The sequence below is a fragment of the Leptinotarsa decemlineata genome, unplaced genomic scaffold (genome assembly GCF_025532065.1).
Source record: "Leptinotarsa decemlineata unplaced genomic scaffold, Ldec_3_MD MMD2_P_RNA_scaffold_2, whole genome shotgun sequence".
NCBI classification, from domain to species: domain Eukaryota; kingdom Metazoa; phylum Arthropoda; class Insecta; order Coleoptera; family Chrysomelidae; genus Leptinotarsa; species Leptinotarsa decemlineata.
In genome coordinates, this window is record NW_027412529.1 from 2,300,428 (window position 1) to 2,326,009 (window position 25,582).

The window sequence follows — 25,582 nt, forward strand, 5'->3', positions numbered from 1 at the left end:
TCTTGCACTAAAACGATCAAATTTGAAATGGAGTGGAGTGATACAATGAGGATCTTCACTCCGAGTCATATTTTCATTTGCCTCATACAGGGTCTTCAAAAAAAGCAGATACTTGGATCTCATGAAAAAATGAGTGGAACTGTGGAATTTTCTGTGGAATTTTCAGGTTGATCCGTTGAATAGTTTGCCAGAAACGGCTAAGTAACGCTCATCATGAAAAGCCCTGTATACTCTTGGATAGTAATTATTGTATCTTCGAATGGAGCTAATGTTAGTGCCTTCTTTATTGAGAACACGTTCGGCTACAGATGATTTGTCGGTTTACCCGAATCGACAATTTCTCATGTGTTCATAGAGACGGGTACCCACACTTCTTTTTGTTGTTCCAATGTAGACTGACCCGCAGCTACAATGAATCTGATACACCCAGGGTGTTGCTGAAGTTTCTTAGATAGACATTAGATTTTCTGTGATAGTTTTTGTTGGCCTAAATATTGGTTTCACGTCATTTTTTTTGAAGATTCTTCCATACTAGTCGGTAACATTTTTAACATAGGGAAAGAAAGCTTTTTCCTCGACCAGTCTAGCTGGGGTTACTTCCTGGGGGTTTTAGTTTAATAATTATAGGGATTTTCATATTAACTTTCAATTCAGAAAAAGTTATTAATTAACAAATTTATAATTAACGTCAAAATTGGGATAAAATTTTTTTGACTGCGGATTATTGTTCATTGATGTATCCCAACATTACATGAATTTTTCATTCCTTAATATTTACATTTATTGTGTTTAAATATTTTTTTTTGTTTTTATGTCAGAGTGACGAAAGGCGCGCGGAAGCCAGACTACCCGCTTTTGGCTCTATTTTCAGGGCTCTGTAAAAATTATAAATAATCGAGATACAGTTTCGGGAGTCGGGACTTTTTTTACGCAAATTCATTGATCTTTTCAAATCTTATTTCAAATTTTCAAAATTTTGAAAATTTTCCGAGATATTAAGAAAAAACTAAAGCCTTATTTTTTTCACTTAATTGTTTATAACTTTTGTAATTTTTATCGGCGCGTTTTCGGACCTTTCCTTAAACTTTCTAGGCAAAAGTACAAATCGAATGACAGCTTGGTCGTAATTTTTGGACAGGGCTGAAAAATGTCACAAAAAGAGCTAAATCGAGTACCAGACTAAATCAGAAAAATAGCATTTCAGTTGGCAAAACTCTTCATTGTTTTCGCACGCCATTGACTTGTTTTTCCAATTATAACCGCCCAATCAATTTTCTCGAATCACTTACCCCCGATCACAGTTATGAACAATAATAGACCACAATCTCGGCATAACGAGGTAAATTATTGTTTTCTTTTCGAGAGGTTAACTCGAGGGGTGTACTCGCTTTTTTTCGAGGCCGATTAAAATCTATGCTGATTATTTCCTGAAAATTTTAAAATGAAATTGCACCCAATCACGAAATTACCGACTCGTAACACAATTTCTAGCACGAATGTGCCCTTGCTCAAACATTTATCGCGTAATAGGAGTTAAATACGGGGTGGTCGGATATCTTTGTTAATTCTTCCACTAATCAAAGGTGAAAGTGAAACATGTGGTGTAGAATAATTTCAAAACAAAAGTGTTTCTCAATTCACATAAATACAGCACTTTTCTCTTCACACATAGTTCCTCCGCCACACTTTGCTATTTCCCGACTTTTGAAAGCATCCGAAAGTCTAGTGTGATATATCGATTTCAACAATTTTCTGGTTTTCGGAATCGGATATATGATGCGTGTTCTTTGAAACGGGTTTTAATGTCTCGCTCAGTCTGACCGATATATTTTTTATGGATATACCCCGGACTTTTCATTTTCCAACATCTTTTCTTAAAGATTACCTAGCATTTGTTGAAGTGCACCTTGGTTCATACCGAAGCGCAATACAATATGAATCTGTCTTTTTGAAAAATCGAAGATTCTCCCTACAATATACAGGGCGCTCCAACGAAAACTTGACCGCCCCCCCCCCCCCGATTACGCAGTCGACTAAGATAGTATCTCATTCCTAATGATCATCATTAAATAGTCATCTATTGGATTCGTTAACGTTTCTCGCTAATGCCATTTTAACTAAGAGTGTTTCCCCAAAATTTTGAAAGAATGATGTGATGATAACTTTAGCTAAGTGCAACTCTTCTACGGATTTATCTGACCTGAGGCCTATCTCCAAAAGTTGTTGAGGTGATCATGAAGGACCAAATTTGCAGCTACATGAATGATCACCAAATAATTACATTCGTGCAGTCCGGATTCAGACCTCAACACAACTTTACTTTCAATCACCGATGACCTCTTCAAAGCTGTCGATGAAAGTAAATGAACTTGTTTAGTTCTTCGGGACTACAGTAAAGCCTTCGACACTCTTGACTTTGACATCCTGCGCGATAAACTCAGCATCTTCGGTTTTTCTGTGAATGAGCTGTCTCTGATTAGAAATTACTTATCGAACCGAACTCGTAAGAGTTATGATGGACAGTATCAGCTCAGAGACTCTGCCCGTAACTAAAAGTGTTCCTCAAGGATCCATCCTTGGTCCTTTACTATTCAGCTTATATATTCGTGACTTCCATCAGTCGGTAGAAAAATGCAACATTCATCATTACGCAGATGATACTCAACTGTTCCTCTCTTTTCAGTTCCCTGACATTGATTCTGCCTAAAATTCCATAATTTGTGATCTACAGACCATCTTTGATAATTCATCAGCTCATGAATTGAAATTGAACTCCAAAAAGAAGGCAGTAATGATCTTTGGACCAAAAAGATTGCGAGATATTGCTAAAAATAGTCTTTATATTCATATAAATGGTGACGTTCTGTCTTTGTTAACTGAAGCAAAGAACTTAGGCCTCTGGTTTGATTCTGAACTGCGCTTTACAAAACACGCTACCCAATTGATCCCAACGTCTTTTAACATCTCAAGGCAACTATTTCCAAATCGGGACTTACCAAACAACTCAGACTAAAATTATGTGAGGCCCTGATCATTTCGAAGGTTTTACATTACGATAGCATTTATGGCCCTGCGCTACTTCAATCTGCTTCCCTTCGTCTTCAACGAATATTCGTTAGGAGATTCTTCAATATTCTGAACATGATCTTCTGCTTGTTTCATCAAATTCTTCATAATTACTTTCGAAAGCGATGAGTTTTACGTTATATGCTCAGTGTAAACAGTATATGTCGACCGCACACTGAACACTGAGTCATGTCCGAGGTACGGTTCGCGCTGTGTGTTTGAGTGAGAAAGGGAAGCCAGGCATACTGTCGCCGTTATGCGTTACGTTACCAAGCAGTTTACCCTCCCATAAGAAGTTATCACTTGAAAAATACTTGTAGATCATGCAACGAAGTAACCTTTCACATTTTTTTGTATAAAGATGGAAAAGTGGAAAACCGAAACTGTTCATTGATGTATTCAATTTTTTCCCCTCTTTCTAAAGTGTTCCACTTTCTATATAATGATGAAGTAGAAAATCAAAACGTTCATTTCCAAAAATCAATTCATCCTAAAAAATAGCCCTTCTCAATCATCTGTCGTATGAATATAACCACAAATGTCTCACATGTCTGAAGGTTACTTACCTGATATCAGCATAATCTCATGCCGGAGATCGCATATCAAAATATAAGACCTCTGTTTTCTTTTACTTCACCGATTAAAACTTGTAGGCATATGTGGAGTAATATAGTTTGTTGAGGAACTCTTTTCAAATTAACAAACATGTTGTTACCCTCCATCACACTTTCCACAATTTCCAGACACACGATGAGATTTTTCTCTCCGAGGATGTCATATAGTTCATTATATTCGGGAGTTGCTATGCATCTTTGATGAATGTGCAGCTGTAAGTAGGTGAAAGGAACTTTTCTTTGTTGGAAACCGTCTCGCTGCCGTAGTTCAGTAGCTTTATCTTGTTTCCATGTCAGATTATTAACGGAACCGTAGGTGAGCTTTTCACTCCGCCTGAGCTCCTAGAAATATTAATAATTTATGATTTTTCAGATGGAAAACTGAAAGGCGTTTTATATTTCTGTCCGATTCTCTTTGACTCCTCTTCTGTTGAATGCAAAGAACAACTGTCTTTCTATCCAAGTCAAATTTGATTATACAACTCCAAGAACTTTTCTCTTGTTTTTGTTTGTTTTTTTGGTGTTTTAAACAGCTGCACTGAAAATATTTTTTTTATAAAATTTGAAACGGTGTGGAATGATGGAGCCATGTTTCATGGTGGAATAGCTTCAAATTTTTGGGAATGAAAGTTTTTGGCTTTCTACTACTCCATCTTGATACAAAAAAGGATGAGGGAATCTTCCAAAGAAAGGAAGGAAGTAATCAATTTGAAAATAACTAACTCTATACATGGATGTGTAGATCATGCAAAGAAGTAACTTTCAGACACAAACTGAAAGAAAGTCCTCCTGAAACAGCTACTTTCATATAATCATTGAATTACACGAAAGAAAAAAAAATTCTTTCGAAACAAATACTTCTATATAAACACTGAATTATACAGATGATACTTTTCTCTACTCAGTTTGTATTTCAAACATTCGTTGTGGAATAACAATCAGATAACATTCATATAAAGTTCTACTTTAAATGAATGGTAACAAATTGCACTTACATGGAACACTGTCATCCTCACTGGTTGGTATACATCGATGTTTCGATGTTTCTTCAGTACCAAATTGGATAACATTATAGAAAATACACACAATTCATTCATAAATTACGATTTTTTAATGTCATGGAATAAGCTTGATCTGCTTATGTCATCGATGACATCGTAATGACATTCATTCACCTAGTCAAGCTCATTCCGTGACATTGAAAAATCGTAATTCATGAATGAATTGTGTGTATTTTCTATAATGTTATCCAATTTGGTACTGAAGAGCCTTGGGGCAAGTGTCTCAAGGCGAAACATCGATGTATACCAACCAGTGAGGATGACAGTGTTCCATGAAAGTGCAATTTGTTACCATTCATTTAAAGTAGAACTCATGTGAATGATATCTGATTTTTATTTCACAACGAATGTTTGAAATACAAACTGAGTAGAGAAAAGTATCTTCTGTATAATTCAGTGTTCATATAAAAGTATTTGTTCCGAAAGAATTTGTTTCTTTCGTGTAATTCAATGTTTATATGAAAGTAGCTGTTTCAGGACTTTCTTTCAGTTTGTGTCTGAAAGTTACTTCTTTGCATGATCTACACATCCCTCGTCCTTTTTTTGTATCAAGATGGAGTAGTAAGAAAGCCAAAAACTTTCTTCCCCAAAAATTAATCACTCCTAAAAATAAAACCCCTTCAATTCCAATAAGCTTCAAATTCTGCTCACAATCATCAATTCGTTGTTGTTTTTGATCGACTGTAAGCATGCGCAGCATCCACTTTGAACAGATCCTTCGCATACCCAAATATTCATGCAAGATATATCCAACACGTTTCGTTAATATCTCCAGAGCCCCAGCTATCTCGATTATCTTCACTTTGCGGTAATAGAAGTTTAGTGGTCTTTTTTTTATGTTTTCGTCGGTAACACCCTCTCTGCACTAGATGCATCGTCCTCGTCCTCATATCACCTAGTTTAAATTATCAATTATTGATTTTTCTGGTGCAAAGTCCGAACAATGTTTATTCTTGCCTTGGTTTTTTTGCCAAAAATCAATGCTTTATCAGTACACGAAATGTTTTTTCAATTCGTGATGCACTGTTTGAAGCCTTTGGTGGCAAGTATGCCCACTGACTATATGTAAAGTTTTTTTTTCTTATAGGAGGAATTGGGCAAATTTCGGATATGCGGTTGGTCTCCTCGTTCACAGGCAGATGGGGCGATGACAAACATGTTGTTTGTTGTCCGCTTCAGCCTAGTTCGAGAAATGATACTCTGAAGAAATTCGATTTTCAATTATCGGAAATCACCGACTTTATGTTGATGGTAGACACTACCTTGCACTAACACGTGGCCAAACAGCTCGAAACCGGTCTGTTAGTGTGTTCCAGTAATTGAAAATCTTTTGCGGCAGTTGTATCGCCAACAGCATATGCCGGAATAACTTCAGTGAAGATTCCTGCACTGACACCTGTCGGATATAATCCAACGCCCTTCATGGTATTAGCCAGAGGAGTAGTTGTTTTCTGATAGGTGTCAGTCCATTAACCTACAGTGTAAGGAGTTGAGACTGGCTTGAACACATTGTTCCTTTAGATCAGGGGTCTCCAAACTTTGAAGCCTTCGGGCCATAATGATTTTTTCAGTTTGTTCCAAGGGCCAATTTCTGCCCTTAACTATATTTCTAGACTAGGGTAGTCGCAAAGTGCGTGACCTACGCAAACTTACGCTTTTTTTGCATTTCAATTATTATTGTGTATTGTGACACTTAACGACATCTAGTGGCGAGTAGTGGTACTATGTATAATCTTTTTCAGCTAACCGCTAGGTGTCATTAGGCGTAATTAAATATTTGGAATTACCGCGGTGGTTCGAGAAAGTTCTGGTTCTAGCTAGTGTATTCCGATCACCTCGAGATGGCATATAAAAAGGCTAGCGACGCAACTGCGAGTTAGTCTGCGTGAAATGAAGTAACACCCGTTAATAAAAGTATTTTGATTTGACTCATTGTTTTTATGTGTGATTTGTTAGTCTGGAAAAGAAGCGAAAAATCGACAGTGAATGCAGAACGTTCCAAGAAAAATGGAACTTTCAGTATTTTGTGATAGAGTCCAGTAATAAGGCGCTATGTTTAATTTGTAATGAAACTATAGCTATTCTCAAAGACTATAACATTAAACGACACTATAAATCGAAACATCTTCAAAGTTACTCCAAGTATACAGGAAGTTTGCGGAAGGAAAAATTTGAAGCTTTGAAACGTGGACTCAAATCGCAGCAATCTTTGTTTACCAAAGGGAATACTGAACAAGAGTCTGCAACTCGCGCCAGCTTTCGTGTGGCTCTTGAAATCGGAAAACGTGGCAAGCCATTCATCGATGGAGAAATGATAAAAAAATGCATGATTGCAGTAGCCGAAGAAATATACCCCGAAAAGGTAACTTTATTTAAAAGTGTCAGTTTGTCAGCAAACACCGTGGCTCGGAGGGTGCAAGACATGGCAGAAAATATATCATCTCAACTGTCTGACAAAAATGGACATCATGAGTGGTTTTCTCTAGCATTGGATGAGTCAACGGATGTGTCAGATACTGCTCAGGTGTTGATTTTTATTCGCGGAGTAAATAAAAGCTATGAAGTGTATGATGAACTTCTTGATATTGATAGTATTCACGGCACGACAACTGGGGCAGATATTTTTAAGGAAGTTGAAAATGCCATTAATAAAAAGAACCTTCGATGGAGAAATTTGAAATATATCTATCAACAGTCCTTGTGCGGAAAATGTTCGGATATGTCTGAAGTTCTAAAACTAGTCATATCAGTTATTAACTTTATCAGATCCACTGGACTGAATCACCGACAATTTTGCGAATTTATTCAACAGATTGGAGAAAATGATTTACCATATCATACTGCCGTACGCTGGCTTAGTTGCGGAAGAGTCCTTAAGCGCTTTTTTGAACTTCGAGCAGAGATCGAATTTTTTTAAATGAGAAGCAGCGCCCTATTGCAGATTTAGAAAATAGTGAATGGATGTGGAAGTTGGCCTTCTATGTCGATTTGACAAATCATATGAACGAACTCAATTTGAGAATGCAAGGAGAAAATCAGCTTCTCCCTGATTGATTTATACACCAATATCAAATCTTTCAGGCAGAAAATAATACTATTTCAATCGCAATTACGTAAAAAATGTTTCACACATTTTGAAACATGTAGAATAGTCAGCCACACCACATTAGATCGAAAGTAAGTGAAGCATTGAGAGTTTATGGCTTCATAGTTCGCAATTGTAGATCTTTTTCAAACATATCTGCTCTATTTACTCTTTATGTAGCTTACGTAAGGTCAAAATTAGAATATGGCTCTGTTCTATGTTCTCCATTCTACAATTGCTATAATACATCAATTGAAAAAGTTCAACGTAGTTTCCTGAAGTTTATTTACTTCAAATCTTGTGGTATCTATCCTGATAGAGGTATTCCATATGAATCTCTTACCATAACATTCAATATTGAAAGTCTTTAATTACGCAGAAAACTTGCTGGAATAATTTTCCTGTATAAATTACTACACAACAATGTGGAGGCTATGGAGGTGTTATCTTTTATAAATTTCTGTGTGCCTCATTTTAGAACTAGAAGTACAAAAACTTTTTACAGCCGACTGGCCAGAACCAATTTGTATCTCAAGTCACCTATCTTTAGCATTTGCAATAATTTCAATTCAATTTCAAATTTGTGTGATATCAACTTTGATTCCCTACTCTAGAATATATTGTTGGCACTGCATCTTAGTACTTCATGGAGGATTTTTAATTTCCTGGTATAGTTTTTTTTTTCTATTTTATTTTGTTATATTATAATATTCATTCATTTTCTCAAATTTTAAGGATATTTACTTTTTTTCAACGTACTTAGTTAACCCTGTGAATGGTTTTTAACTGTTGGATAATAAAGACTATTATTATTATTAAAAACAGTGTCATGTCAATTGTCTCAATTGAGTGTTTTGCTTCACACCAACAAAGCAGAATTCTTGCGTCGTTTCCTAATCATGGATGAAACATGGGTCCATTACTTTACACCCGAGACAAATGAACAATCAAAACAGTATGTCAAAAAAGGCATTCCGGCTCCCTTGAATATGTCAACTGTACTTGGCTCTTTACACTTCGGTATTATCAAAACTCTCGTCTATTTTATGACATATAATCATATCAACAGGGGGGAGGGATGGTTCCCTTTCTTTCACCTCCTTTTTGTTTCTCTCCTTCTTCCCATCCCTCCACCCCAATGTACGTACTATCTGTCTTTTTATCCCCCAGTTCCCACCACACAAGACAACGTTCGACACTCCAGTAGACGCTACGTGTACCGCTTTATCCAGACATTCCAAAGCAGTCCATCCGAGTTAGTCAAAAACACGAAGTAGCGCACCATTCCGGACACAGGCTTGCAAGCTGCAAGACAGTCTTTGTCCTCCGACGAAGCTTTTGTTATGTAACAGCCAGTTACGTAACAGGAGGAGCATTGGTCATATGCGCCTGAAGATAGGAAGCAACGACCATCCATAATAGAGAGAGAGAGAGAGAGAGAGAGTCAAAACAGTAGACAGTCTGCAGGCAACACCGGGAAAAATGATTGAAATTTACCTCGGAATTTTCATTTCGAACGAAGAAAATTACTTCAGTTTTATTGAAAATATATTCTCTCTATTGAATAATTCACATCCCCGAGCGTAATTTCAGTAGGCAATGTACTTTTCATTGAGAATTAAATATTCATCTAATATATGTGTGAAATCATAACGTATTATTTCATGTGAAGAGAATTACTAACTGGACGATGGGTATTCCCCCTTAGTGAATGTAAAATTACGCTTGTATTTGTGAGTGATTATTGTATTTTTCATTCTTGTCTACAGAAGCGCATCGGTTTGTCTAACGTGTGCATTAGAATATTTTTGTTGTTGGTGAAAATAAGTAAAGAAGGTGGGTACATTTCTTGTATAATTTCAATAATTAATCCAATAAACAGATGAATTCATTGAGTTTTCTCGTTATGCATTATAAAGTGTTTTTTTATTACAAGTATATCCTAACCTCACATCGCGAATTATTTAATACTGTATGGAATAATACAACATATTTTAACTGATTTTTAAATAATTACAGAACATATATTTGAAAATTTTTTGCCAAAAAAATTATCCTATCAAATTTGTCTATTTCTAGTCATGTGTGTCGAAATAACCAATGAAACTATCATTACACTGATAACTACCCATGGATAGTTTTCACGGGTAGTTATCACTTATGTCATGACATTGCTAAGCAACCAAAACAATAAAGTTGTTTGACATTTCAGTAATTCAATTTATTTCGAAAATGTCACTTCCTCGCTTTGGTGTTCAAAATGATGCGGCAATTGACAAAATCATTGAAGAAAATACACCAAAAAATACTGTCAATAGTAAAAAATACACTTGGAAAATATTTATGGAGTTTTGTGACGCCAGAAAATATGAATTGGATGGAAATCGTACTCTCGAAGAGCTTGCATTAATACTCAAGGATTGGGCGATTAATATGAGAAAAAATCAAGACAAATAGGAAGCGATAACTGGTATGACAATATGCCTCTGGGTAGAAATATAATCAACGGATGGACGAAATCTTCTGCTGAAGCAATTGGCTTGGATACGAAACAGAGGAAAATAACCACTCTAATAGAGCAACTGCAGTCAGTCAACTAGCTAAGAGTGGAGTTCAAGAACAGCAATTGTTGAAAATTACTGGGCACAATAATGGAAATTCCATAAAACCTTATTTGAATATTGATCAGGAACATCATAACCAAATAATCAATAGTATGCGTGGAAACACCTATGCAATAACCGAGGCAAATACAGCAAGATCAACGGAATATCATTATACGAATTATTCTTTTAATAACTGTGTGTTCAATAAATAATTTTGTTCGAATTGCAAAAAATTTTCTCACCGAATATCCTTCGAACATTGATAAATAACTCATAATTTTATCACAACTTCCTCAAGCACGTTATTTTAGGTAACATCCCTCCGCCTTCGGCGTCGGGATGTTACCAAATAACGTGCTTTCGAAAACTGATAAAATTATTTCGTTAGTTATCAATGTCCTTGGGATATTATAGCTGAAAATGTTTGTGATAATTACTGAATGAGAAAAAGAGAAAAATAGATATACTCGATGGCAGTGGCGTGACTCATCAGTGACGCCATATGCACGATCCATTTTAAAAATGAATTTCGATGAGGAATAAAGTTTTGTATTGGTGGTTTCAAATATCGGACAATGTTAAATCGTAATTTCATTCACCTAAAAAATATCTGAACGTTTTATTCGTATCTCTCATAATTTTGGATAAATTTGTGGATTTGTGATTCTTATTATTGAACTTGAAAACATTTTTGCGATGGGAGTCAAGTTGGAACTCAAAATTGAAGGAATCGAGAAACACTTTAGGGCCTTTTTGTTTCTGTTGAAGAGGTGAACAAAACACTTCATCACCACTTCATACCATATCATTATATTTGCTATATTTCAGAAAATGTTGGAAAACATTTGGAAAAATCAAATTTTTTATTTAAACGGTTGAATATGTATCAAAAATTTTTGAGAAATATTAATATTGAAGTCAAACTAGTAGTAGTTTTCTCTAGGAATGTGTGTTCGTCAACTTACTGTGTTTTTAGATTTCTAAACCTATTCATATTCAATTGAGGAAAAAAGAAAAAGAAATATTACTTTCATTTCTCTTTCCGAATAATACCACCATGCGCAAGAAAGAAAATTTGTTAATTTGAAGAATGGTTTTTTTATTTTGTACTGTTATTTGACTTTTTTGAGAATGAAAAAAATGTTTTGTAGAATTTCATTTCAAGAATGTATATGAACTTATTTTGTATATACATTTTTTTTAATATATCAATGTGTATAATGTCTTGTGCATTCAATTATCTAAATTATGAGGAAAAATGGCCACTTAAGGGTCAAGAGTCGACATCCGATTGAGGTATCATTGTCTTCAAAACTACTCTGAATACGGACCTTCTTACAACGGAATATCCCGAGGTAATATAACCCGTAAATGAAAAATTACACCGTAAAATTTTATCAGAGTATAGAATTCCACTGTGAAATTATATAAGAGTGTAAAATTCTACTGTAAAATTCTGTCAAGAGTGTAATATCTCGATATAAATTTATATCGCAAATTTACCCTATAAAGTTTTATTTCAACACAAAAGTACACTCAAAATGAAAAATTCCACACTTGTCTTCGGGGTAGAATTACAAAATAATATTCCGCATGGAATGTGAGATCACACACGAAAGTAATTTGTCGCTAATATGGGCGGTAATTAAATTGCCACCGGTACCGGTGGAAAAATGTTTACCAGTGAAGGTCATGACATCGGTTTTTTTGGATAATTTTCATTGCTAGAGGTCATTCCGAATTGAATGAGCCCTGGATCATAATTTCCGGTGCCCTTAGACAGAAGATCCAAAAAAAGGGTCTATTGACCCAGACTATAAAATCTGAAAGGTTTCTCGAGACACTGACTTGACTTACATTCGTAATTATTTTTTTTTATGTGACTGTTGACGTTATTCATATTCAGTTGTGCTTCTTTGATTTGACAAGCAGTCTTAGCGCGTATAGAGACGTTATTTTTAGGGTTTCACTCATGGACGTAATTTAATCTATTCAGACAATTAGTTGTTTAGAAGGTTTCTTCCAAATGTATTTACTTCGAGGAATATTGAAAACCGAAATGGTATATCATAGCGACAGTGAATAAGCGCGATAATTGAAGCACAATGTTTAGCTGTAATTTTGGATTATCAAATGAAGTGATTATTGTCAACTCACACATGATTTAAATTACGCTTACGGAACATCGGTAACGGTGCTAGACTATAAAATAATGGAATCCTCTCCATTTTGCCTAAAAGATAGATTGAAAGTAAAAAAAGTTGCTTGCTTCTGCATTATGCATTATGTAAAGTCTAACGATTCGACATAATATTCTGTACGTCAACATACAACATTCAGTTGTAGCATTTCCATTTTTAGACCGCGCCAAAGTAGTTATTTGTTATTTATTGTCTCGTCACGACAACAAATACTTTCATTGATGAATGCACCGATAAACATTTACAAGTGAATAATATTTAACTCTTAATTGATTGTTACATCAATATCAATGACACTGATGGTTCACAGTGTTGCCGATGATACTATAGGAAAGCATGAATACCAGAAATATTTTCATTTCATAGAAAATGTAGGACATTTTTGGCAAAATGAATCAGTTTCTTCCATGTACTGCTTTTGTTTTGGTGTGAAAAAATTGTTTTTAATGGGGGTTTCAATTCTAATCTAGAGCAGGGGTCTCCAAACTACGGCCCGCGGGCCAGTGTCATCAATCCGGCCCGCGACAGCCAATGATTACCTAATTGTTGTTACTATTGCTGTGAGAAATTGAAGAAGAAAACAATTAATGATAATTACTCGGTTTTATTTACTTGCAAGGTAAAACTTAACGACAGAAATGATGACAAAGAAAGTATCTGAGTTTAAGCATAAGTATCTAAGTTTAAGCATATTAATAACTAACAAATAATTGAAATGAATCACAGTAAAACAAAAACACTAATGAGATTTATGTAATTGTGATTTTCCACCGACAATACTTTGTAGTTGTGGATCAATTTTACTTGTACCAATTATCAAAAGAGATTTAAGATGCTCATCGGTTAATTGAGATCTGTAAACATTATTTGTGTACTTCATCTTAGAAAACGTTTTCTCACACAAGTAAGTAGTGCCAAAAACAGAAAACAACCCACGAGCAAATTTATGAAAATTATCAAATTGTTCCAGTGGAACACTCTTATAAAATTCCAACTAAGATGAATTTTGACATTTGTTCTTAAGCATGTCACTGCACCGTAAATCAATAATTTCCATTTGGACTTCCGGAAGCAGGGTTTCAATGTCAGAATCAAAAGGATTTTGAAAAAGCTTAATTTCTTTCGCAATGACATCAAAATCTGAAGAACTAGTATCAAAATTTATCTTCGAAGCACTCAAAGTTTCGATTGCAAAATTCACGGGAAATTCAGTCTCTGTAGTGTGGCTGAATATTTCACATGTTTCAAAATGTGTGAAACATTTTTTACGTAATTGCGATTGAAATAGTATTATTTTCTGCCTGAAGGATTTGATATTGGTGTATAAATCAGGGAGAACCTGATTTTCTCCTTGCAATCTCAAATTCAGTTCGTTCAAATGATTTGTCAAATCGACATAGAAGGCTAACTTCCACATCCATTCACTATTTTCTAAATCGGCAAAAGGGCGCTGCTTCTGATTTAAAAAAAAATCGATCTCTGCTCGAAGTTCAAAAAAGCGCTTGAGGACTTTTCCGCAACTAAGCCAGCGTACGGCAGTATGATATGGTAAATCATTTTCTCCAATCTGTTGAATAAACTCGCGGAATTGTCGATGATTCAGCCCAGTGGATCTGATGAAGTTAACAACTGATATGACTGGTTTTAGAACTTCAGACATATCCAAACATTTTCCGAACAAAGATTGTTGATGAATGATACAATGTAAGACTAATGGTTTTGAACAACCATCATTTTCTACAGCCTTTGACACAAGTGCAACCACTCCATTATTTTTACCATACATATTTTTGCCTCCATCACTTGTTATAGATTTCAAATTTCTGCATCGATTTTTTTTTTTTTTTATCAATGGCATTTTCAACTCCCTTAAAAATATCTGCCCCAGTTGTCGTGCCGTGAATACTATTAATATCAAGAAATTCTTCATACACTTCATAGCTTTTATCTACTCCGCGAATAAAAATCAACACCTGAGCAGTATCCGACACATCCGTTGACTCGTCCAATGCTAGAGAAAACCACTCATGATGTCCATTTTTGTCAGACAGTTGAGATGATATATTTTCTGCGATGTCTTGCACCCTCCGAGCCACGGTGTTTGCTGACAAACTGACACTTCTGAATAAATTTATCTTTTCGAGGCATATTTCTTCAGCTACTGCAATCAAGCATTCTTTTATCATTTCTCCATCGGTGAATAGTTTGCCACGTTTTTTGATTTCAAGAGCCACACGAAAGCTGGCGCGAGTTGCAGACTCTTGTTAAGTATTTGCTTTGGTAAACAAAGATTGCTGCGATTTGAGTCCGTTTTCAAAGCTTCAAATTTTTCCTTCCGCAAACTTCCTGTATACTTGGAGTAACTTTGAAGATGTTTCGATTTATAGTGTCGTTTAATGTTATAGTCTTTGAGAACAGCTATGGTTTCATTACAAATCAAACATAGCGCCTTATTACTGGACTCTATCACAAAATACCGAAAGTTCCATTTTTCTTGGAACGTTCTGCATTCACTGTCGATTTTTCGCTTCTTTTCCATACTAACAAATCACACATAAAAACAATGTCAAATCAAAATACTTTTATTGACGGGTGTTACTTCATTTCACAATAGACAGTTTCGCTTCCTTCGCGTTTCCTACGCAGACTAACTCGCAGTTGCGCCGCTAGCCTTTTTATATGCAATAAAATTCCTGCCCATACATTAACCAAAAATTGGTGTTGTAAATGGGTTTCGGTTATTGCATGGGGATTTTCTTCAGCCCACACATGATTGTTATGGAAATTTTGAATGGCATTCCGAGAAAAATTTGCTTCATCTGTGAACAAAATTTGTGCCTCAAACTGCGGATATAGTGCAATACTTTGTAGATACCACTGACTGGAGTTCACACGCTGTGGAAAATATCTGGGGATTATGCCTGCACTCTTGAAATATCGTATGGGTATAACAAAAAATCAACCAAAATACGCCAAACAATTTGATGACAAATATCCAGAGTTCTAGCGATCTTCCTCGTACTCGTCTCGGGATGTTCCTCAATTTCTTGCAGCACCGCTTCCTCAATTTCAGAAGTTCTTACTACACGAGGTCTACCTTCCGGAGTCCCTTTCTTGAAACTACCAGTTTCCCCAAGTCGACGATGAATATTTGAAAAGGTTCGGCTATCTGGTAAGGCACGATTAGGATATCTTTCCTGCGCCTGGCTTCTGTTGCATATCCATCGGCAAGGCCATATACGTAATGCATTTGTGCCATTTCCGCATTCGTATAATTTACCATATTTACTGATATTCAGAAAAACAGCGGACTACCAAAATAACTTCAATAACACTTCAAAATCAATCAAAACGCGCCGTGACAGCTTTTAACACCAACACCTTACTTTAAACCAACATCAATATTAGCTACTGACGTTTGTACACACAGAGAATTCGTTTTTTATTGCTATGGTGGGTATGCTGTTTTTTCTGCTTTTAATCTTTAAAAGAAATCACATATCGACAAACTCCATGTTTCCAAGAGGTGCAGTAAATACATTCTGCTACACGTCATTTATTCCAGGATAACTAAATTTATGTTTTCAAAAATTATTAAGCGGTGCTGCGTCATGACGTAATTTTAATTGAGAACAGTGCATCTGACAACAAACAAATACCTTTTAAATCCTCAATTATTTGCAACAAATCTGATCTCTTAGTTTGCTTTCGGTCGATGTACGATACCGCATCAGATTTTTAAGGAATTTATCCTTAAGTAAAGCGATTTTTAATTTTTTGAGCGAAAACCATGCGTCGGACAAAGAAAACCCAGCAAATCAAATGTGCTCAAAAATGTATGGAGATTTTAAAAATAATTTTTAATTCAAGATAAAGCAGTGGCGTAGTATTTTTTCGCCAAAACTGTATTTCAAAACTCGTACGTACGCCACTGGCAGAGAAAATTAAGAAAATTGTACATCAGAAAATGCACCTTGAGGCATGGAACATATGTACCAAATATGCCAAAGATGTCTACAAAATTATCTCAGTTATTATTAAAAAAGTGATTATTTTTGAAAACTTTGCCACCCTATATCTCAAAAGTTAAGGCGTTTAGGACATACGTCCATAGGACGTTTTTTCCTTAAAATAGGTCTTAAAATTACCTCCTTAAATATTAGCATGTGTTTAAGGAACACCCTGTATTTGGCAGAAAAAACTTCACGTCATAGTTTTCCAGGCCGCCTGGGGGGATGAAAATGGGATGAAAATATTTTAAAATTTCGTAACATTAATAGTCGACTTTGTACACCTACAAAATTGAGAGATCTTACTCCTGATGATCTATTTGACAGAAAAAACTTCACGTCACAGTTTTACAGGCCCTCTGAAGGGGTGAAAATATTAAAAAATATCGTAACATGGAAAATCGACTTTGTTATCTATAAAATTGAGAGATGTTATTCCTGATAATCTATTCGACAGATGAAAATTTGTCATAGTTTTCCAGACCGTCTGAAGGGATGAAAATTGGATGGAAATATTAAAAAAATTCATAACATGAAAAATCGACTTTGTACATCTACAATATTGAGATATGTTATTCCTGATGATCTATTCTATCGAATAGATCATCAGTATCTGCTACCTAGGACCTTCCAAGTTATTGTTTATTCATGATTCCTCGTGACATTGAAATGATAACAGTCATAAGTTTTGTGGTGGGTATGTTTATGAAAATGCATTGTTACGGAGCCCTGAAGAAGAATTTGAATAAAATCGAAACGTTGGCAAGAAACCTATTGTTTCTTTATAAAAAATTGATCCTGTTATCCAACGAACCCGTCTTGAAAAAATAATTGGTTCACTAAACCAGGTAATTAAACAGAAACGTTGATCTTCATGAGTCCTATTCATCTATCACATTCCGCAGATGACACAAACTGTTAGCGTTGTGTTAACTAGTCTCTTTCGAAAACACACTCATCATTGGCATCGGTTCCAGGAAATTTTCCCATCGTCGCGTGATGGGAAAATTTCCTAAATAATGTACACAACAACCCGGCATAATTACGGTGGCGATTATATCAATCATAGGAGAAGGAAACTGTTTCAAAAATCTGTTTCAGATGTCAAAACGGACTTCTATTTTCATTTGTTTTCGGTTTCGACACGAACTGTTTTTCACCAAGTTCCAATCGTTTATTTATAGATGATATTAATTTTTATTGCTGCGCCATCAAATTTGTCATTTCCTTTGCTTGAAATTGAACGAGATTCGATTTGAAGATGAGGTACGTCAAGAAATTGCAGTTTAACGATGGTGGAAAGAGAAACAGGATCTCTATGCACGAATTTATTCGACTTGAAAACTGATAAAGTGCCGTCATCGTACTTAAATAGTGCGCAAATGAACTCGCACCGGAATTTTGGCAAGACTTTTCGACCTGTCTTAATTTTAATATTTAGTTGCAAAAAACGATTGTTAATTAACAAACGCATTTTTTAGCAACAAAGAAAGGTTTTTAAGAAACCATTGTTTTTCTGAAAAACATGATTTTTTTCCATTATCATAAGGCAAAAAAAAATTTTCGAATTGCTTATAAACAATAAAAAAATAGAAAATAACAATTTTTTTTTATTTTGGCAACGGTAATCACTATTTTTAACTGATTTCAATTATAATTGTAGAAATACTTCCACTAGGGAAAAAATTAATTGGTAATCCCAATGTCTCACTCATTGTACAAAAAAAAAATTGTAGTTATATCTAATTGAAAATTCCTTCCATGAAATATTCTTGTGGACAAGTCATTTTCAAGGTCCATCTTTAATGGTATGATTTACAGTATGAATTATTAATTTTTTTTTCAGTTCCAGAAAACGTTTATCATGAAGTAATAGAAACAAAATCCATTCGAACTAGATTGCGCGTTGTTTATTTTCAATTATGAATTAGTTTGAATTGGCAGGCATCCAAATTTCGAAACGTAAAATTAATTAATGTGCAGGGATTATTTTAATTTGTTGTCATTCTGATTCATCCGCTTTGTAGACTAAATAAACATTAATTAGTTATAGGATGAAACACTTATGCGCCTACAAAATGTCCTTCGGAACGGTGGGAAAGATGTTCATATTGTTCATTCCGAAGAGATTGATGACATGTGTCATTTCACAAAATTTGGATTCGTCTTCACAGAGAATAATGACTAAGGTGTCAGTCGTATCGTAATTTCACCCACTAATTCATGTTGAGCAAAAGAATAGTTTGAAAATTGTAAACGATTTTGTTGAGCAAAAAAAGAGAGGTTTGTTTTTTGCGAATATCTTTGAAACTATTCCAGTATTTCGAAATTTGAATGAATATCCTCAAAGAGGATCGTCATTCAACACGCTTTTATCACTTGTGATGTACTGTTTGGAACCTTTGGTGTAGTAATGACTGTTACTGGAGTAATCTTCCTCTTGAAGATGATCACTTGGTGATCGAAACACGTGTCGAGGTGTAAAAATAACGATTTGCTGTTGGGAAAAAACTCCAGTAATACTCACGCTTTCATCAGTTTCACCTGTTTGTTTGTTTGTAACTTTCCTTTCCATTTCATATTTATTCCCGTTTTGAATGCTCGGGATCTGTATTTGACAGAATTATCGACATTATGGCTTGATCTATTCGCGGGCAGATGGCGCTCTACGTAACCTCCTTGATATAATTCGAACTCACTTTACATGTGTTTTTTTATTTGAAAAAGTATTTTTTTCATTAACCTGCTGCCTAATTTGTAACCCTCCTTTGCGCGCCTACTGCCCTGGGCTTGGTAGCTGATTTTTCAGGATCCCTCTCCGGAATGTGAAAATATCAATGGTCATGTTTCTAAACAATACAGGGCTTTTCATGATGAACGTTAATTAGCCGTTTCTGGCAAACTATTCAACGGATCAACCTGAAAATTCCACAGTATGCATAAGTCAATATGACCTACACACGAAGCGGCGTTGTCGCTTCTACTATAAAGTAGCGGCTTCTTTGATTTTTCAAATGGAACACCCCGTATATAATATCATATTATGATTCATTATCACTTTCTCAACAAATTCATATACTATTTCCCTATACCTATCTATTACCGTTTAGAATATATAAATTAATTTCGATACTTTTTTTACCAAACATGAACTTTTATAAATGCTGATAATCTTGAACTCTCTTGCACTAAAACGATCAAATTTGAAATGGAGTGGAGTGATACTATGAGGATCTTCACTCCGAGTCATATTTTCATTTGCCTCATACAGGGTCTTCAAAAAATGCAGATACTCATGAAAAAATAAGTGGAACTCAATTTTTTCAAATGGAACACCCTGTATATTTCAACATTTTTGAGCTCTACATCCAATTTTAGATTAACTTTGTTCAGATAATACTATTTCTATTTTGAACCGTTTTCGAGATAAACTGTTTCAAACGGAAATTGACATGGTTTCCTTGTTCATCACTCATTTTTGTAAAACAGATTTCGTTTGATGTTTCTCAATTAGTCACAGATAATACAATGAAAAGATAATTATTAAAATACTCCTCAACCATCGAATGAAACTTCTCTTCAAACAATAGTTTCATTAACGCTGAAATACGAACTGAAAATAATAAACCCATAAATTAATGAGTTAATTTAATCGTCAGTGTATTTCAGAATATGTTCAAACACATCTCCACCTCTACTTAAACAAACATGTAATCTCTTCAGAAGATTGTCATGTGTAGCGCTTCTGATCAAGTCTGGAGTCAAACTATTGAAAGCAGTTGTAACTCTCGATTTTATATCTTCCATTGTTGTTATTGGAGTAGAGTGAACCATATTTTTAATGAAACTTCACACGAAATAATCTAATGGATTGCCATCTGGTGTTCTAGGAGGCCAACGAGAAGGTCCATTATTACCAATCCATCTGTCTTCGAAGATTTCGGTTAAAGCTTCGCTGACTGAATGAGAATTATGGGGTGGGGCACCATTCATTTGGTACCATACACGTTCTCTTCCTGGTCTATTAATTAGAATCATTTGAATTCCATTCCTCAGTTAATCTTCATATTTTGATGCATTCAAATTATCATCATAAAACTCGATATAAAATATTGACGCATTCTTTATGGCACAACATACATTGAATTGCCATCTTTCTTGAAAACCCCTTTGGCGGACAACATGGGGATTTTCTGGCGCCCAATAATGACTGTTGTGTCTATTGAAAACTACATTTTTTGTGAACTTGGCCTCATCTGTCCATATGATATTGTCAAGGAAATGTTCATCCTCTTGAGTCTTGACAAGTAACCATTCAAAGAATTCCACTCTACGAAGTAAATCAGTCTCTTTCAAATGTTGGACATAGTAGAACTTATAGGGATGCCATTTATGCTTATTAAGAATTCGACAAATTGTCACATAGGGTATACCTATCTCCATTTCAACCTCGTGCAGAGAAGCATTTGGAAATGCATGAAAGTATCCCAAAACTGTTATACCATTGTCATCATCATCCACTTTAGTCTTCTTACGAATGATTTTTGGACGGAAGGTTCCATTCAACCTACAGTTTTTTAGTAGTCGATTTATCACATTATTATTCGGCTTCGGAAGTTGTGGATATCTTTTATGAAATACTCGGCATGTTCTACTTGCAATTCTATTGCACTCACCATAAATTATTAATAAATTCAAGAAATCTTCATTACTGTAACCTAATCTTGACATTATTCTATTATAGTTGGTAGCTATCACAATCAGTCAAAACCACCAACGAAAGTCTGACGTTAAATAATTGGTTTTTTATTTTTCCAAAGTACACTATTGAAAAATATTAATGTGTACTGTTGTACGTTAGAGACCAATACCTCAATGTATACAAATTGTAACTTTTTCTAAGGTAGGTACATACCAATTTCGAATTGACTGATCTGAGACAGTTAAAAAACTGGATCAAAAAGAAATATTACTAAGTATAACAAAAAATGTTGAATATCCAACATAAGTGATGAATTCAAAAAAACGAGCAAGAAAACCACGTCAGTTTCCGTTTGAAACAGTTTATCTCGAAAACGGTTCAAAATAGAAATAGTATTTCTCGGAGTGAAGATCCTCATAGTAACACCCAACTCCATTTCAAATTTGATCGTTTTAGTGCAAGAGAGTTCAAGATTATCAGCATTAATAAAAGTTCATGTTTGGTAAAAAAAATATCGAAATTAATTTATATCTTCTAAACGGTAATAGATAGGTATAGGGAAATATATATGAATTTGTCGACAAAGTGATAATGAATCATAATATGATATTATATACGGGGTGTTCCATTTGAAAAATCAAAGAAGCCGCTATTTTATAGTAGAAGCGACAACGCCGCTTCGTCTGAAATATTTTATGCGTGTAGGTCATATTGATTTATGCATACTGTGAAATTTTCAGGTTGATTCGTTAAATAGTTTGTCAGAAACGCCTAATTAACGTTCATCATGAAAAGCCCTGTATACGGCTGGTTGATTCCAAAGTTTAGATAAAATAAATATAGTTTAAGAAGAATAAAAAACACGCTTTTATAGCATACGAAACTGGAAAAAATGACAAATGAATTAAGTTTAAAAAACACGCTTTTGAAGAACATCGAACTAAAAAGTTAAAAAAAAAAATTTAAAATAAGTTTGAAACAATAACGAACGAAAAATACTTGTATTATTGTGAAAAATGCCTGGGCGCTTTGTTCCATATTTTTTGTATTTCAAGCGCCCGGGGCTTTTTTCAAAATAATACTGATATTTTTCGTTCGATATTGTTTTAAGCTTATTTTTAAAGAACTATTTGCGGGCAGATTTGCGCCATCTGCCCGCAAATAGATCAAGTAATATCAAGCCGGTTACGTACAGAGTCATCTGCCCGCGAATAGATTAAACAATAATGTTGATTATTTTGTCTAATACAGATCCTGAGCTTGAGAGTTACAAGCAAACAATTTTACATACAAACAAACATACATATATACAGGTGAAGCTAATATAAAGCGTGTAAAAAATGTAATAGTTCGAGACAAATCCTTGAACGTCCCCCGTAACTACGACAGTTTCTAACATTTTTCCATTGCATCACGAAGGTTTTTGTATCGTCCACACGATATGTTTGCGAAATCTATCCGTGCGTAGACAATAGATTTGTCGTTACGGGCAGCGTGCCAAAAGTTTTGCAGATAAATAAATGGGGCATTATTTATTAGAATCAAGACTAACAAACAGCAATATTTTTGGATAATATCGACTTTCTGTAAACCTCGGGGTATTTGTAGACGATTCTGGAAATTTGTTTGATTCATAACTCAAGCAGAATTCTCGATTAATATGTGGATTCTTCCCACGCTTCGTGCGTGCCAATTGAAATAAATCGCTATTATAGAACATTGAGAATCATTACAGGATGTAAAAATATCGTCATTTCTAATGATTGGTTTCTTTTGTTTCAGTATGTGGAGATATTCACGGTCAATTTTATGACCTCATGAAACTATTCGAAGTGGGAGGACCACCTGCGAGTACAAAGTACCTTTTTCTTGGTGACTATGTTGATAGAGGATATTTTAGTATAGAGGTAAGGTTTAATGAACTTTTTGCTTTTTTTGCCATATTTAAAAATTCTAGTCGAAAATTCGAACGAACGACAATATTACGTACAATGCTTTTCAAGCGAGATACCATCTGAAAATTCAGGAAAATCATTACTTTCTAATAATATAGTTTACACATTGGAAATGGTGAAAAATGGTCGGAAAAATACGTCGATAGCTCCTCAATCCGAAATGATCTCTAGCAAAATATGCTGAAACCGTTTTTCAGAAAATAAAAATTGCAAAAGTTTGAACAAATAAAGATGTAAAAAAAGGTATTTATGTTTTCGTAGATGTTTCAAAAATTATAGAGAATTGAGAAATTAAAAAAAAAACACTTGAAGAGGAGGAAATTTACAAAAAAAGTTCCACCTTACGAAATATCAGTGTACTTGAGTTTCATAAAGGGTTTGAAAAATTTTATATGTTATTTTTTATATTTTTTTTTCAGTAAAAAATTGAATAAACGACGTATTGCCATAATTTTTTTAACATTTATCATCATATTACCGTTTATGTATTAAATAAAGACATTCGGTAAGTGGAACAAAAATTTCATTTGTCTATAAATTGTTTAAAAAAATAAACTACGTGAATCAAAAAGTAATTTTGTTGCCTTCATATTGATTTACAAAAAAAATTCCTATCAATTTTTTATAATTTTAAATAGTTTTTTATATATTTCAAATGTTTTTTATTTCAAAAATCATAATTGACATTCCTCTACAAAGTATCAAAAAAATATTTTTTTAATAATTTTATTGTTTATTATTCGAACAATTTGTTATAAACTCATCATTAAACGCGCTAAAAATCACGAAAACAATCGTACATTTTGAATTTTCTAAGAATTTTCAATTGTATTTTTCAAAATTATGTGCTACAAAAGTTGCATGAACCACTCGATTCGTAAACTAAGGAATCAATATAATTTTGAAACGATTAAAGATATGAAAATGAATATTGAATGCATTTTTATAAAGAATGGGGAATGTTCCTCAATTTGGGTTATTACAGCAAATGCTAGTTGAGTTTAATTCATGAGTTTTTCAAAAACACTTCGAAAATTATTCAAATTGATGTTTCAAATGTTGTGTTTTAATTTTTAAAGGGATTTGTTTCTAATTCACATATTGGCAACAGCGCCTATATTTAGTTTGAAATGATTTATACGTACCTATATATTCTACTTTAAAAAAGGAAAATTATTTTTATAAATCAACAATTAAGGCAAAATATAAATTATAGTTCAATTCCACCTCCACAAGCCACATAAACAACAGTCGTTTTCTTATTTATTTATATAGAGGAAGATAGGTTAGGTGCACAAAATGTTTATGTGCCACATAATGTCTAGAAACATAAGTAAACAGAACAGCACGCCTCTGAAATATATCATCTTTGTTTGTCTCATACAGGCAACAGATTCATTGTCCTTTATTAGCTATAACCGATGTTGCCAAATGGTGAAATAGAAACGAATCCCTTTAAATATTGAATGCATTATTTCATTCCTCTCTTTTAAGTATTCAAATAATTTTTAACAGAAAAAGGTTGAAGTCATAAGTTTAAAATGCGTTGTTTTAGAGCTCTTTTATGAAAACTACTTGATTTTCGTCAGGAGAAACATTCCCCATTCCCCTCAAATGAGTTTTTCAACAAATTTGTAACTATAATCAGTCGATATCAATTTGCATTTGTTGAAAAAAATAACAGGCATTTTTGACATTTTTCGATATTTCTTTACTTCTAGCATGATAAATAACGCAAATATTTTTCCGACTCGTCAATGAGTCTCAAAGATGATTGATTATTGATTCTGGTAGAACATTCGGTTCGACGTGGGTTCTTTGTTACTCAAACGACCGCCGTGTCAGTCGGTGGTTCAAGCTGCAGGCTGAACGATCGATTTTCATTTGCTATCGTCCAACCAGTGTTACTAATCACACGTTAGAAGGTATGACCTCGTTAGTCCTAAGCTCGCCACAAGTTTCGACTTCTGAGGGTTGTCGTTCGTAGGGGTGCGACAGCTGGTTAACGGAAAAACAGATTTTTTTATTACTCAATAATGAGTCGAATAGATGTTTTACTCTGAATTTTGGTAGAACCTACAAAGAAATCCTCATGAATGAGTCTCAAAGGTGGTTAATTCTGGTAGAAACTGAAAAGAAAGACTTTAATGAGTATCAAAGATGATCAATTCCAAATTCTGGTAGGACCTCCAAAAAAAATCATGAATGAGTCTTGAAGATAATCATTTTTCAATTCTGGTATAATCTGAAAAGAAAGACTCACTAATGGGTCTAGAAAATGA

At 34.3% G+C, this 25,582-nt stretch overlaps 1 protein-coding gene across 7 annotated transcripts in view; it reads left to right on the forward strand.

Annotated features, from left to right (window-relative positions):
• LOC111506509 (serine/threonine-protein phosphatase 2B catalytic subunit 2) overlaps positions 1–25,582 on the forward strand; it is a 306,256-nt gene that overhangs the window by 167,219 nt on the left and 113,455 nt on the right. For all 7 annotated transcript variants that reach the window (XM_023161595.2, XM_023161594.2, XM_023161593.2 and 4 more), the window contains exon 3: positions 23,128–23,252. In XM_023161595.2, the coding sequence (XP_023017363.1) occupies positions 23,128–23,252 (125 nt within the window). The remainder of the gene's footprint in view (positions 1–23,127; positions 23,253–25,582) is intronic.